A 15,945-nucleotide genomic window follows, 5' to 3' on the forward strand; every position below is an offset into this window, starting at 1 on the left:
CTGCATTCAAAATTAAGCATTATTTAAGTACATTTGTTAATATACTTATACATATAAAGTTGCTGATTTACCTCAACGAAAGACTGTACTGTATCATCATCATCATCATCACCAACATCACTCCATCCATATTCCTGCCGTGAAGAATGGAGTGGGCGGGATCCATAAATAGGAAGAAATCGAAAGTAGGAGAAGCACCAAGAAGCCTAACCATACCAGCTCACATTTCCATTCACACACCATTCATACCTTCAATATTCGTCACTCTAACTCAGTATCAAAATCAGTGTATTACAAAACAACACACACACACACACACACACACACACACACACACACACACACACACACACACACACACACACACACACACACACAAGAGCACTTTCCTTTAGCCACTGTCCCTTTCCTTTTCGGTGTTGCAATCTGTGGCATACTCTCTTACCACACTCTAACTTTCCCTTTTTCTACCCTCCGTACTCCCCTCCTCCCTCCCACTCCCCGTCTGACACCTGGGTAGTGAACAAGAAGGCATTTGGGCCCACTGCATTTACGTAGCGTCGGGCAAAGATGGTTCGTAATGTAAATAAGAAAATATGCTGAAACTATTAAGCAGTGACTTCTTAGCGTGTCACCAGCGACACGTTATGAAAAAGGAATGTGCTAAAGACAACAGTATGGGCCTATACAACCATAATTATAATAATAATATAAGAAGAAGAAGTAGAATGATGATGACGATGTTGATGATGATGCCAACCCTACACTCCTATTCAGTCCCACATGCCATGAGAGAGAGAGAGAGAGAGAGAGAGAGAGAGAGAGAGAGAGAGAGAGAGAGAGAGAGAGAGAGAGAGAGTGGTTGCACCCTTGTTGCCGTGTTCATTTTTTGTGGGAGTCTTCTTCACCCTTGGCCTTCCTTTTTTTTTTTTTTTTTTTTTTTTTTTTTTTTTTTTTTTTGAGTAAGGTTGCTGTGCGGGATGTTTGGGGTGGAGTCTTGATAGAAACTCCGCCCTTTCACTATGATGTGGGTGGGGGGGGGATTCCACTGCTGAGTAATGCCGTCTGGATTTTGAAAGGATTAACTGGCTAAAGAAAAAGACATACTGAGGTTCAAGTGGAGATTATCTAACACCTTCATTACGATACGGTCTTGGTTAAGGTGATTATAGTACTGATGCCCGCCTAAAGCCAGCCAGAATACGATGCAAAAAACCTGGTAGTGAAGTGGTTTATGACTAGTGACTGCCTCTAATATCACTTCATAGACTGACTGGAGGTGGCAAGAATTAAATGAAAAATCAAGCATCCTGGTACCGAAGGGGTTGCATTGTTCAGACTCTTAACTTGGCCTAAAATTACTATCTCTCGATCTTGAATGCTGCGTTGTAATAAAGGAATTACATTACAATATGATGCTAGTCAATAAATAGTGCTCTAAAACGGATGTAGAACCATAGCATTGTCTTTTCCTGCCACTGAGGTAGGTGAGATAAGCTGCAAAAGGACGAAAATCCTGGCTAAGTTAATGTAAAAGAACTATCACTACCGTACCTGGGGTCTTCCAAAGCTAAATACTATAAATTAATACAGAGTGAGAATAAATTACAAAGGTGAACTGGTACTGTGGGAGTTTGACAAGCCTATCCCTAACCCCTTCACTTACTAGATGTCTCTTCTAAACCAGCTGAATAAAATTGTCTGGCAGTAATAAATGCAGTGAAATATTGGTCGTCATCGCACTGAAGAGATTAACATTCTGCCGGATTTAGACTGGATAAAACCACTGCACTTTATTATATTTCAGAAGGGTGATGTGCATGCTGGTACTGTTTTTAGTTTACTGTATATTCATGTATTATGTTACTACTACTACTGTGTGATCTGATGATTGGTGTTCTACTTCTATGCTTCCCCTTTTCTTGTTTTTCGGTTCCTAACTTCCTACCCACTACATTTATTAGTGGAAAAAAGGACCATGGTTATGATGATGATGATGTAACTATTTTATGTACCGTGCATACTTGTGTTGATGACATTTTACAAAGAAATTCCCTTTAATATTTTCACTTGTTGTATTCAGTCCCTTCAGCCAGAGGGTCTCTACTAACCTAAGTAAAATCGCATGGTCTTACATTAAAAAAAAAAAAAAAAAAAATTGACGCGATTAATATTTGTTTGTTTATTTAACATGTACTATACCGCCAACAAAAGTCAAGTCGCCTCGTCTTTTCTCGCCATGGATTTCTAAATTTAGTCTGGTGAATCAAACACCGATAAAAATGCTCTATGGCCAAATCAAGGTCATCAAGTGTCGGTTATTGCGGAGTCATGAGGTTGATCAAAGTCCATGGAGAGGTAAGCGAAGAGGCGACAGGACTTTTGCCGTTGAGTGTACACCTTCTCCCTCACTACACCGTCTCAATAAGCTTTTGCTGCTGATTGTACCTGTCCCCTCAGTATTTTCTTTTTCAACAGCACTCTCTCATTCTGCCTTAGTTTGCCATTCCCACTAAGGCAGCAGAAATTCACAGTACCTTCTTTGCTCATAGTACATCTCCTCCCTCGCTACGCTTTCACAATAACCCTCCTCATTCTGCCTTCCTTGGTTTGCCTTTCCCACCAAGTCCCTCTGCCCCCCGGGTTTTCATCCTTCTCAGGTGGATCTCCCCTTTCTCTTTGTCGAGGTCGGTGTGTGTGTGTGTGTGTGTGTGTGTGTGTGTGTGTGTGTGTGTGTGTGTGTGTGTGTGTGTGTGTGTGTGTGTGTGTGTGTGTGTGTGTGTGTGTGTGTGTGTGTGTGTGTGTGTGTGTGTGTGTGTGTGTGTGTGTGTGTGTGTGTGTGTGTGTGTGATGTGCAGTATTATCTTAGCATTGTTGAACTTGTGGACACCCGAAGTTAACTGTTTAATCTAACTGCATTTCAGCATCGTGTCATTAATGAGCTATGACCCAGTGCTTCCACATTTGTTTCAATCCGGAGCTAACTTTTACTCAGAAACTACATTATTGACCTCTTATAATTGGTACGATCTTACATTTCTAAAATAGTACATATGCGATGTTAACTTCATCTTACGGTATTTAACTTAAATTTTGCTCATCCCATAGTACTGTGGTTCACTGACTTTACACCTCACAACAGATAATGATTCTTAATTCGCTTCAGGAGACGTCTGCGTCGAGAGAGTGACGTGCCCCTTTAGCCTCTTCGAACGCTGATAAAAAAATTTTTAATACGGACACTTCACACATTCATCTTTTGGCTAGATGGTGTCACCTGCCATGCATTAGTGGTGATGGTATGAGGTGTGGTGTGGCAGGTATCATAAAGGCTGTGATGGTTATCGTTGTGGTGGTGGTAATGTCATCTGCCAGGCTTTAGTGGTGGCGGTCTGAGGTGTTGTGTGGCAGATATGATGAGTGTTGTGGTGGTGGTGTCATCGGGTGAGGCAGGGCGGGGTGGGGCGCACGGCACGAGAACAACACGGGGCGGGTGGCGGTGACAGCCAGTGCTCCCCGGCCGGTCCTCGCCTCACCCTTTCAGTGTTGTTCTCGTTGCAGGATGCGCGGACTGGTGGTGGTCCTGGTGGTGGTGATGGCGGCCTGGGTGGGGCCAGCAGCGGGGCAACTACAGGTGCTGGACAGCTTCCTGGGTGGCGGCTACCTACCTCCTGACCCAGACACAGCAGCGGGCGGCACCTGCGAGAATGTGGTACAAACCACCACACTGGTGCAGGTGCAGACATCACAGGTGCTGCAGCCAGTGACGGTGGACCGCACACAGACGGCTGTGGCACAGGCGGTGGTGACAGAGGTGCAGGCCATCACCACCACTATGGTGCAGACGGAGCAGCGTCAGGTGCAGGTGCCCATCACAAGCACATTTGAACAGGTGGCCCAGGCCGTCTTCACCCGTCTGGCCCAGGTGGCCGTGCCTGCTCAGCCTGTGATACGGCCAGTGACGGAGACTATGGTGGTGGCATCAACACAAGTCAACGAAGCTATTGTCACTTCAGTCAGTATTGTGAACCAGCCAGTCACTATCACCACCACACTCCTGGACACCGCCTTCACCACTTTTTCCCAAACTCAAGTGGTTACAGACACACAGGTGGCGACCAGCGTGGCCACACCACAGCCAGTGTTTACCACCTTCTTTGAGACAAGTCAAGTGGTGGACACAAGAGTGCAGCGGGAACAGGACGTGACCTCTGTGGTGGACACTGTGGCGGTGCAGACAGAACAAGTGGTGCGTTTCTTCACCCCGCCCCCGGCAGTGGCTACACAGTTCATCACCAGAACACAACTGGAGACCCAACAACAGCAGGTGGTACAGACCCAACAGGCTGTGACCACCCAGGAGGTGGTGCGTACTCAGGTGGTGACACAGACAGCCACCAGCCTGGCTGTGGTCACATCAACAGTCCGCAGGGACACGGTGGTAACACAGACCTCCACAGTGCAGGTAGACCGTCCAGTAGTGATGACACAGGTGGTGCCGCAGGTGGTGACGTCCACCCGGGTGGTAGACGACATAGATCGTCGCGTGGTAACCAGCACGGTGGTGCAGCAGGTCACTGACACCCAAACCAGCACAGCAGCAGCTCAGGTGGTGACACAGGTGATCACAATGGTGGATCAGCAAGTGCAGGTGGTGACACGGACTGTGGACAACGTGGTGCAACGGACAGCCACCCAGGTCTACACTCAACCTTGCCAACAGACACAAGGAGGCTATAATTACAACCGTCCTGCCAGGCCTTTTACTTTCGGCTAGAGCCATCCCTCCATCTACACCCCCACCCTGGCCACACACTCCGCGACTACACTAAAATCCAGTCCATGTCATCTTTTCCACTGTTCACCCCTCACTTTATTCTTTCTCTCATTTCCTCCACTCTTACTCTGTAGCCATGTGTCAAGGCGTCCCGTTTTTCTGGTCTCTGTGTCGGAATGCTTTGTAGTTGGTTTCTTGATCCTTTTCTTCATAACTTACTTCGCACTCTTCCTACGTTTCTTTAGCACTTCTGATTTCACTGTGCAATTACCTAACATCTATTACGGCAAGTAATTCTAGTTACTGTAGGCAATGTATGCACGGCAGCAGCAGGTAGGCACCATCATTATAGTCTGACCTTATTAGTCCCATCTTACTCTTACAATTCCCCTCCTCTTGTCCTGCTCTGGCATCATCCCGGCTCCCCTGCTAATATCATGGCAGGGTAGGCTGTACTATTGTGTTCCTGTGCAGGATGGGCGTGCCTGTGTGGGCGGCGGTGCTGGCGGTGATGTGGGCGCCGTGCTGGGCAGCCAAGTTGGGCCAGCTGGAGGCGTCATTCAACTCACCTGATATTGACATCCGACTGAACGAGGTGCTGGGTGGGTCGTACCTACCGCCGGTTACCAATGATCCTCAGGCCGGCGGGACGTGTGCCACCACCCTAGTGACACAGACAAGCGTGCAGATCCAGACACAAGTGCAGCCCACCACCATCTTCAACAACGAGGTGGTCACCAGTACCCAGGTGTCCACCACTACTATTGTCCAGCCACAGACCATCACTAACACTGAGACTGTAGTTAACACTGTCTTCACCACAGAGTTCATAACTAACACCCGCACTGAGACCTCAACTCTCACACAGACCACCACCACTACCCTGCCTGCCCAGACAATATTCACTACAGCCATACAAACCAGTGTGTCCACTGTGGTAGTAGAAACCACCCGTACCCAGGTAGAGACCAGCATTGTGGCCACCACACAACTCGACACTCAGTTCTCCACTCAGATCATCCCCACCACCATCTTCATCACTGATACCCAGTTCATCACCTCCACCTTCTTTACTGCACTACCTGCCCAGACCATCCCGCAGACGCAGGTGGTAACTGAAACAAGTATAGTGACACAAACTGTGCCAGGACAGACGGTGGTGAATACCAACACCATCTTCTCTACTGTGTTTAGCACTGTAGTGTCCACCCTGCCTGCCTTCACCTCTCAAGTGGTGTCAACACAAGTGGTGCCGGCAGTCACTACCATCTTCAACACACAGGTGGTTACCAACACACAGACTCAGACAGTTGAGCGTACCCAGTTTATCACACAGACCCAAACCCAGGTTCAGACCCAGGTGGTGCCCACAACTGTGGTGAACCTGCAGACGCAGGTGGTGACACAGACAGCAGACAACGTGGTAACATCAGTTGTGACAGTATTTAGCACACAGGTGCAGACGGTGGTGTCCACAAGGGTGTCCGCTTTGGTGGAGACAGTGGCGGTGACGCAGACTCAGCGAGTGAGTGAGGTGGTCACTGTTGGTGGAGGTGTTTCTACAGTCTTTAGCACACTTGTCGTCCCCAGCCCATCCTTCTCCACTGTCTTTGTAACCAACAACATCGGCAACACCGTCACAGTGACACAGACGGTGCCTGGATCCTGTGGCACAAATACTGGCTACAACTACAGTCGCCCACCAGTGGCCTTCAACTTCTAAGCCTGACGGGAGCTTCTCTATTCTCCAGTCCCTTGAAGCTTCTCGTCTCATCATCCAGAATCATGACTCAGCCATGTACCCTGAAGCCCATCGCATGCACTTGATATACTGTATATACGTCCTCTCTGTCTGACCAAGCTTCTGCATTTCGAACCCATTACACAGGTCAATGGCTCCTGTACCCTCCATGCTCACATAGCGTTCTTAATGTGCTGTGTTTCGTACATGAACTATTGACTGTGCCTGTGTATTTTTTCAGTGTCCATTCAAATGGCCATATTCTCACGAATTTGTAAAGATCACTAGCACCTCAATTCTAAATAATGTCTACAAATGGTACTTACAGCACTGACAAGTTGTTCTTGAAAATTATGTCGATGTAAGAGATGTAAAAACCATAAAGCAAGATATTAAGGTGCAATACACAAAATACCTGGTACGGTATATCGCTATGGAAGAGGTGTAATGGAGCTTCCAAGGTTAACGAGAATACTGTTGTAGTAATTTCTGCTCCTTTTATTTTCGCGTAATTCCCTGACCTCTGTGGCTGGATCCTAGTACATCCCCAGTCCACCCAGTTACCAATGCCACGATCCTCCGAGCGCCCAAGGTCCTCTTAAGGCCACCACGACTCACATTCGTACTTTTTGTTGTTGTTCCTATAATCTGTTTAAAGTTTCCTGGTAGGCATGCCCCACGTCCCCTGCAGAAGCTTCATTGATATTACTGCAGGCAAGATGAAGCTATGGCTCTTCCTTACTTCATTTCGTTATTTAATTTTATTATATCCGGCATTTAGGTCACAGTCAACCTCATATTATTACCCATCTACGGCTCAACATGGTTGTTTTAAGTCAGGATCACTGGACTACATTTATCCCCCCCTCCCTTTGCGCGAGTGCCACTCCTTGTGATCATTCAGTGTGTCACTTAATGTTCGACTCTCACTGAATAGTCTGATTCTATTATGTATTATCTCTTTGATATCTATGTGAGCGAATTCTAAACGACCTACAGGTGACGCGAACAAATACCTTGTCAGTGTGTCCGTAGGATGATTATTCTTGTCTGTCACTGAATAAGCTGTTAGCTACTCCTTGTTTTTCTTATGATGCAGAGGATGTAATAAGGCTTCCAGTATTAGTGACATGAAGCACGTCTTACCGTACCATTGTTCTCATTCGTCACTGATCTGTAGTTATCTGTTTGATTATATATATATATATATATATATATATATATATATATATATATATATATATATATATATATATATATATATATATATATATATATATATATATATATATATATATATATATATATATATATATATATATATATATATATATATATATATATATATATATATATATATATATATATGCACAACTTAAAGACAACACGAAACATGTCTAATCGATATGTCACTCTATAGGATAATTGTTTTTGTGTCACCCACTTGTACTGTTGGCTAATATGTGTTTGTCTCTGATAAATATACATATAGAGTGAATATTATGTAACTTACTAGCGAATCGAAACAAAAGCCTTATCGATGTGTCACAAGGATGGGTGTTTTTGTCTGTCACTGAAGTGTACTGTTATTCTTTGTTTGTCCATCTCGTATATGGAGTGAATATTTTACGACATGGGCGATACAAAACGAGCTGGTAGCTTGTGTACGTATCCATATAAACTTCAAACAATTTATGTATGTAAGCTAGGTACCAATAAACTTACTTTCTATTAAAGTCTATACTGTCAGCCCTCCCTAACGATATTAGTCTTTTCACTGCGAGCCAGCAGTTCGCCTGTGGTTGCCTGTTTACCGACTGGGCGCGTTGATTATCGATATCTCGCCCACATGAAACTTTAGTGCATCAAACATTCAAATACATGTATATTGGAAACCTAACGATCCACCCTAACCTAACCTAGCTTATCCTGGCGGGGGTTTCGCCCCCACACCCTCTGGTTTCAACCATTATGATTGTCATTTAACTTTACCTGTTCAGGCCAAATCCCAGAGTCCTAGGTCAATAAACCTAATTAATATATCACAGCCAACTTTAAGCTAATCTATCCTATAAGCAAGATGTGCGTAAGGAGAGATGTAACATAAACAAGTCTGCGTTTTTTTTTTTTTTTTCTCTCCGGGATCTGGTAATCTATGAAGCATTACAAGTAACCTGTGAAAGGCTGATTTCGATAGGAAATATCGATAGGCCGAGTCCGTGTGGCATAGTACTCGTATTAATCAATATGTGCAAAATGGTTTTACAGTTACATAACAGCTGGTTATGGCCATACAAGCTAGCACAAGCCTAAGTAAATGTATGCTGCTTACCTTTTGAAGTGGGCAAGGTTGACAGTTTACGACAGGAAAGTGATAATATCTCCTCGACGCTCTAATTGTACAACATCGTACTCCTGTAGAAATTATCCGTGTTCGTAAGTGCCAGAAAAACGCTGAATACACACACACACACACACACACACACAAAACGATACGTCAGCGTGCCACCCTACAAACCAAAGAACTTTCTAGAATATCCCCGCGTTGCTTTCGAAACTGAACAACGCAGGTTCGGGAAAGAAAAAAAAAAAGTTGTCGAATCTTCAGAAGGAATGTAATATGCCTGCCAAAAATTAATAGTGGCCATTCCTAACTTTACAACATTAAAACTACCTTGTGCTCTTTGAAAACACCTTCAGCCTAGCAGACATTATAACTGTCGAGAAAGGCGCCAAGTTTAAACAGGAGTGCTCAAAATGCTCACTAACGATAGACGGCTGAACACGTAGCACAGTGTTATCATTTTAAATACAGTACACTGAATTTGTTACTTGTAATGTACACAGGTATAGAAAGATGACACCCCTTTACCTTAGCAGTAATTTGCATGTGAAAATGTCTCCAGTTCCCTCTATAGGGCTAGAGTGCATACATCAGTTTCCTTAATTTTCATGGTTTCTAAACAAAACCTGCTTCATAGCATACCCTATTTTTTTCTTTTTTAAATAACAGAATGGAAGAAAAACAAATAAAAAATAATATTTCATACACCGGATTAATGGTGTCCTTCACTCATTAAAAAAAAAAAAAAAAAAAAAAATCTAAAAGATTTGAGCTGCTGTAGGTTGAAGTTTGGGAAGAAACAACTCTGGGGAAGCGAGTTCTAAAGAGTTGCAGTTCGGGGAAAATAAAAGAATTCTGATAGGCACAAATTCTGCAATATGTCTGCGTGACATTCCAGTCATGAGTGCTACCAGATGCCCCTGTAGCACGGGGAAAGGCATGGAGAAGTGGCACAATGGATGCAACTTTGTCTAAGCATTTGCCATAAAGTATCTGTAAATTATGTATGGGAGACAACATTCCTTCTTACTTTTCTCTATGAAAGGAAGAAGGAACCAAAGGCCAGGAGCCCACAAACAGTTCCTTCCAAGAAAACACAAAAACAGTACAACAGAGAGACAAAATCCAGATCCGTTCATTTTGAGATGCCTGGACACACTGCATCTGAAAGACTGGAGATCATAGTAAGTAGGAAATAAAGACAGAGAGACGCAGTTCCAGAACTGACTTGTTGTGTAAATGAAGGACTGGGAGTAACGGTTAACTCTTGCATTAGAGAGTTGGACAGAAAAAGGATAAAAATTTGTTGCTAGACAGGTGCTACACGCCCATTGTAGTGGTGGAGGGGTACAAGCATATAGTTCTGATGAGCAGTGACCATTGAAGTAGCGAAAGAAATGAGATAAAGATGAAACAGTGCGGCGAAGAGACATAGGTTGAAGGGAGCCAGTAAGAGGAGGAGAGTTAATGAGACAAAAAGCCTTTGACTCCTATGAGACGAAAAGCCTTTGACTCCACCTTGTTGAGAAAAGCTGTATGTGGGGAACCTCCCCACACATGGGAGCTGTACTCTACACAGGGGAAAATAAAACCTGCGTATAAATTCAACAACTGTGCAGAGGCAAAGAAGGTACGGAGTCGGCTTAGCACACCTAACATCAAGGAAGCAGATTTTACAAGAGATGTAATATGATCTTCCTAAGATAAGTCCCAAGAGAATGAAACCCCAGGTGTGTTTAAAGATAACGCAGGGTTGAGCTGTATGGTATTAAACTTTTGTGGAAGATTTTGATGGCTTGATGGGTGTATGAACTGAGTTTCTGACTCATTAAAAACAAGAGTACTTTTACCCCAGTCAGAGATACAAGCCAAGTCAGACATTAGGTGTGCCATAGCCTCATCCCTTGTTTGTTAAAGTAAATGCTGAGATGGATGCTGCGGGAAACAAATGGAAAGGTGAAGGGTGGAATCATCAGCATATGAGAGGCTAGGGTTAGATGAACAGCTTGGAAGGTCATTGATGAGTAAGAGGATGAGAGTTGGCAATAGGACAGAGCCCTGAGAAACATCACCACTGACGGATCTAGAACAATGGTGGCGGTCTACAGCAGCAGCTATAGAACAACCAGAATGGAAGCTACAGATGAAGGCACAGACAGAAGGATTGAAACTGAAAGAGGGCAGTTTGGATATTAAAGATTTATGCCAGACTCGATAGAAAGCCTTTGAGATGTTAAGTACAATGGCAAAAGTTTTTGGATGACTTTTAGAGGGGAATATTTGTAGCACTGAAGGTAATATAGAAATCTGGCAATATCCGTCTATTGGTAAATTGTATATACTGTACTTGGTTTTACTGGCATTAAATGTGGCAAGGTTATTTTGCCTCCATTCAGTGATCTTTGATAAGTCTTTATTTATGGAGATGACTGTACTGTGTTGTAAGTTCAAGATGTTAAACTTTGAGAATGGAAAGTTGCTGAAGTCTGTGAAGAGTATGCATGAGGGTGCTAAGGCTGCAGTGCCTGTGGAAAATGAAATGAGAGAATTTTTCTATTTGAAGGTTGGACTGAAGCAAGGATGTGTCATGTCTCTGTGGTTGTTCAATCTGTATATGGATGGGGTTATAAAAGAGATACAAGGTAGGGCAGTGGATGTTGGAGCAGCCCTAGTGAGAGAGGGCAGTGTTTGGATACTCCCTGTACTGTTGTTTGCAGATGATACTGTGTTGTTACGTGAAGATGAAGGGGAGCTGCAAGGCTTGGTGGATGAGTTTGGGAGAGTGTGTAAGAAACAGAATCTAAAGGTGAATGTAAGGAAGAGTAAAGTTATAGTCTTCAAGAGAAGTGAATTTAGTGAATGTACAGTGAGGCTGGATGAGGAGGAAATGGAAAATGGGAGTGCGTTTAAGTACTTGGGGAGTGAGATAAGTAAGGGTGGAAGTTTAGAAGGTGAAGTGCTTGAAAGGGTACAACAAAGAAGGAGGGTTGGTGGTTCCTTGAAAGCAGTGATAAAAAACAGGAAAGGTGAGCATGGAAGTGAAAAAGTTACTACATGACAGTATTGTAATACCAACTCTAAAGTATGGAAGTGAAGCTTGGATCTTGTTGGAGGGACAGAAGTCAAGAGTGAGAGCGGTGGAAATGATTTACTTGTAAGGTGCATGTGAAGTTACATGGAGAGACAGACTGACAAATAAGGAAGTGAAGGAGAGTTGTGAAGTGGATGTGGATGTGATAGGAAGCAATAGGAGAAACACACTGAGGTGGTTTGGCCATGTGGAGAGGATGGAGAGTGACAGACTGATGAGGAGAATGTATGTGAGTGAGGTGGAGGGGGGGAGAGGGAGGGGGAGACCAAGGATGAGATGGAGGGATGGAGTGGAGAGGTAAAGTATATGAGAGAGGGGGGCGTGGGTTGGGAGCAGGTCAATGAAATGACGGGGGACAGGGCGACATGGAGGCGATTTGTTTGTGGTCACCCCTTACGGGATTCAGGCGTCTGGCAATAGATAGTGATGAATGAAACAGTACATAACATCTTGACAATGAATGACACTTTATTCAATTTATAAATGACCTAAGAACCTATCATTCCTCCTCACTATCTACTCAAGAGGAGTCTGATGCTACACTGTCATAAGTGTATAAAATAATGGGAGGAGAATATAAATACGATGACCCTTACAGGCTAAATATGAAAAAATAATACCTTATGAATAACATGGTATTTAGGTAGATAAACCAACACTGAAACAAGAAAGTGGGAGATGGGTATTACAAACATGTGGCTGAGGTGCCCACTCAAAACCTCTCATTGTGGATAGTACTCTTTTCAGCTAAGGTGGCTCCCTAACACCCCTTCCTTTGCAGTTTATCTTACACATTAAAGCTAATTATTCTCTTGTTAGTTTTTTATATCTTTAAAATCTTTACTTGGACAGATCACATAAATAATGCATTCTATTCACATACCAGATACAGAAATAAACTGCTAAGGAAGGGATGCTAAAATGTCTCCTAACCAATTACAGTACAGGCCCAAATCATCCCACACTAAGATAATAAGTTATATCAGTAACACCCCAAGACACTACCAGCAAGATTGCTAAAATCTGGGTAAAAAAATTCTTAAAACTTGACTGAAATAGTGAGCCGGTGAGCTGAAAGACTAATCTTGCTGCTGTTTGTATGTTTCCACTTGAATAATACAATGCTTGCAAAAACTTTTTTTATATGATATGCAGCTGAAAACAACATATAAAAAAAACATATACTTAGTTAATTTTAAATATAACTTAAAAATACTGAATCATAACTTTACTCAAAGGCCAATCACCACATAATAATGTGTACCCAGTATATAACATCAAGACACCACACCGTACTGCATATGTTTTATCGGGTACAACAATAGCATCTCTTGTAAACATAATGCACTACCAAACTGATTTCTTAGTGTGAAATTACATTTCTACAATAATCACAAGTCTTTCAAATAAATGTACTAAACAGTATGCATTGTACTTTCTCAGCTAACACAACCCTGAACATGCAATTTCCTGCAAACACTGCACTGTACTAAGGTGCCTGTAGGACATGAGGTAATGATTATTTGGCACAGATGGGGTACATTGAGCTTGTGAGTATGTTATTGTATTGGTTTATTGTCATATAGATGGCGACCCTACCAAACAGTGCAGTATGGGGATTGTACCGTAACGCCATGGTCGTCACTGGTGTTGCAGGGGGCAGCATTGTCATCACTAGTCATTAAAGCTCAAAACTATTACGTAGTTTGGTTGGAAATCTCAGCTTCTTCAATCCAATGATGAATTTTTATATTTTACTCTTGTTAACTCCAGATTTCTTATTCAGCATCAGAAGACCATTTAAACTCAGGGGATTAGATTATAGCTTACACTAATCCCTTCCCTACTATGGCACTCTCCAAACCTCAGTAAGATCATCTGGTTGCAGAAGAAAAAATCATCATCAGACTGAAGGGCTTAAAAATGCATTTAAGTACAACCTGGCACATCTATCACCTGATACTTACTCTGATATACATACTGATCAGCATAAATTTTTCTAGCTTATTTGAGCATGGCAATCAAGTACAGGGAACATTATAGTCTGTGCCCACAAGAGATTTCCGATCTCAATTTACCTTTCTTTCAGTACAGCACAACATACTGGACATTCCAAACCAACACAAATAAACAAGAATGGCCATTACAGCACAACAGATCCCAACAGATAAACAAATATGCCAAGAATAAGCAGAATCTGCATCTACCTCCAGGTAAGTTTGTGTGGTACAAATTCACACAGACCCACAACACTGGAGATAAAATGAGTGTTATACAACATATGAGAGCAACTGGCCAGTAACTGGTAGATTTGTTGTGAAACACAGCTCATAAAACTTACCCTATGATCATGGTGTATGTATGTATGTACTGTTGAAGATGGCATAAACATACCTGATATTGGTGGGCAGCTCTACTATACACATTCGAGCACTGTCTTGTGGTTCCTTAAGGGTACCTGATCTGTGGGACCACATTAACCAACAATAATTCCCTACTATTAACTTGTTCAACACAGAGCTCTTAAACCAGCAGCTACATGATCATGAATTAATCTTTGGCAAAAGGCATTTCAATGGAATTCAAAATGCAATTAAAAAGCCATGCTGAAACAAAAATTTAAATGCCAGATTATAAACAATGACGACAATGACAACTATGTAAATGCTTATACTCAAATGCTCGGTCACATGACTGACAACTAAGGAGTGTGGAGTATACCTGCATTTCATATATGTTATTATAATAAAAATTATCAACTCATCAGGTGTCATTAAGACACTGTATTAAATGTTTGCAACTACATAATAATAGACTTATAACATGTAATTACCGAAATAATATTTACATGCACAACATGTAAAAATTTATTAGTGCTGACTCTGTATGTGTGCAAGCAAATGATACTGGACTGCATTAAATGCACTTTGTGATGTGTGTCTGCTTAAAATTCAACTTGTACTCAATAAATTATTGTACATCAATACTGTAGAAGCACATTCAACAATACCAACAAAGTATACACAACTTATTCATTACTTCTGTCAGTCAACATTAAGCCATTAACAAAGTGTAAAACAACTAAGCAATTCTATATATATTAATAAATGCCCTCAGTAGTCTTCTGGTGCTCCTCATGATAAGTTCACAGAGTGGAAAATATAAACTGCATATATAAACCATTACAAAATGCAATAATGGGGTGGGTTAGGGGAAGAATAAATATGTAGCGCGACAAGACTGCAACACTTTGTGCGGGCGTGAACAAAGTGTGCCTTGAAAGACCATGTGCTATCAACACCCACTCACAAATCACTAACAATCTAAAATATATAAGATTTTTTATAAACATATCTACAGTGGTGGTGGTAGTGGTGGTGGTGATGGTGGTGGTGATGGTGGTGGTGGTGATGGTAGTTGTAGTGGTGGTTGTGGAGGTGTAGTTGACTGGGTGCCTGTTTGACTGTCTATGCAAGTGACTGGTACACTTAAGAAATGGCACACAAATTTGTACAGCTGAACATTCCTCCAGTCAAGCACTCGGTAAGGCGTCACAACAACATGCCACTACCACGCACGTCGCCACCTCAAATCCACAAACAGCATACAGTACGTGAAATGGCTAAAATGTACAGCTTCTTAACCCCTTCAATTTGATGACATACCTCTTCTTTTATTCTCAGACAATTTTGTCCAGCTTAAGGGAAAATTTTCACACTGGAGGGTATTATATATCCCCCCAAAATTCCTACATTATGACAGATACCTGCTAAACTGAATAAGCTTGCCTGAAAGCAGCAATCGTATGCTTTTTTTTTTTTTTTTAAGTCATCACACTGAAAAGGCTAATCATAAACACCGGAACCTTGACAACATCGGCATCCATAAACATGATACCTACAAGTTCCTCACAGACTTCTTGCACTCTGAGTCACAGCATTTGAAGCGAGTGCATCACCAGCAAACCATGACTAGGCTTGGGTAGTGAAATG

The 15,945-nt window shown here is 42.6% G+C and overlaps 1 protein-coding gene across 1 annotated transcript; it reads left to right on the forward strand.

Moving 5' to 3' along the window:
* The first annotated feature begins 5,252 nt into the window (after positions 1–5,252).
* On the forward strand, positions 5,253–6,500 carry LOC145392155 (uncharacterized). The gene has a single exon (XM_080266605.1). The coding sequence runs from the start codon at positions 5,253–5,255 to the stop codon at positions 6,498–6,500; it is 1,248 nt and encodes a 415-aa protein (XP_080122731.1).
* The last annotated feature ends 9,445 nt before the right edge of the window (positions 6,501–15,945 follow it).

This window comes from Coenobita brevimanus, chromosome 21, assembly GCF_032717465.1.
Source record: "Coenobita brevimanus isolate Jiangsu-jjx chromosome 21, ASM3271746v2, whole genome shotgun sequence".
NCBI lineage: Eukaryota > Metazoa > Arthropoda > Malacostraca > Decapoda > Coenobitidae > Coenobita > Coenobita brevimanus.

Coding starts and splice junctions, on each gene's coding strand:
- LOC145392155 (XM_080266605.1), top strand. CDS start 5,253: ATGGGCGTGCCTGTGTGGGCGGCGGTGCTGGCGGTGATGTGGGCGCCG.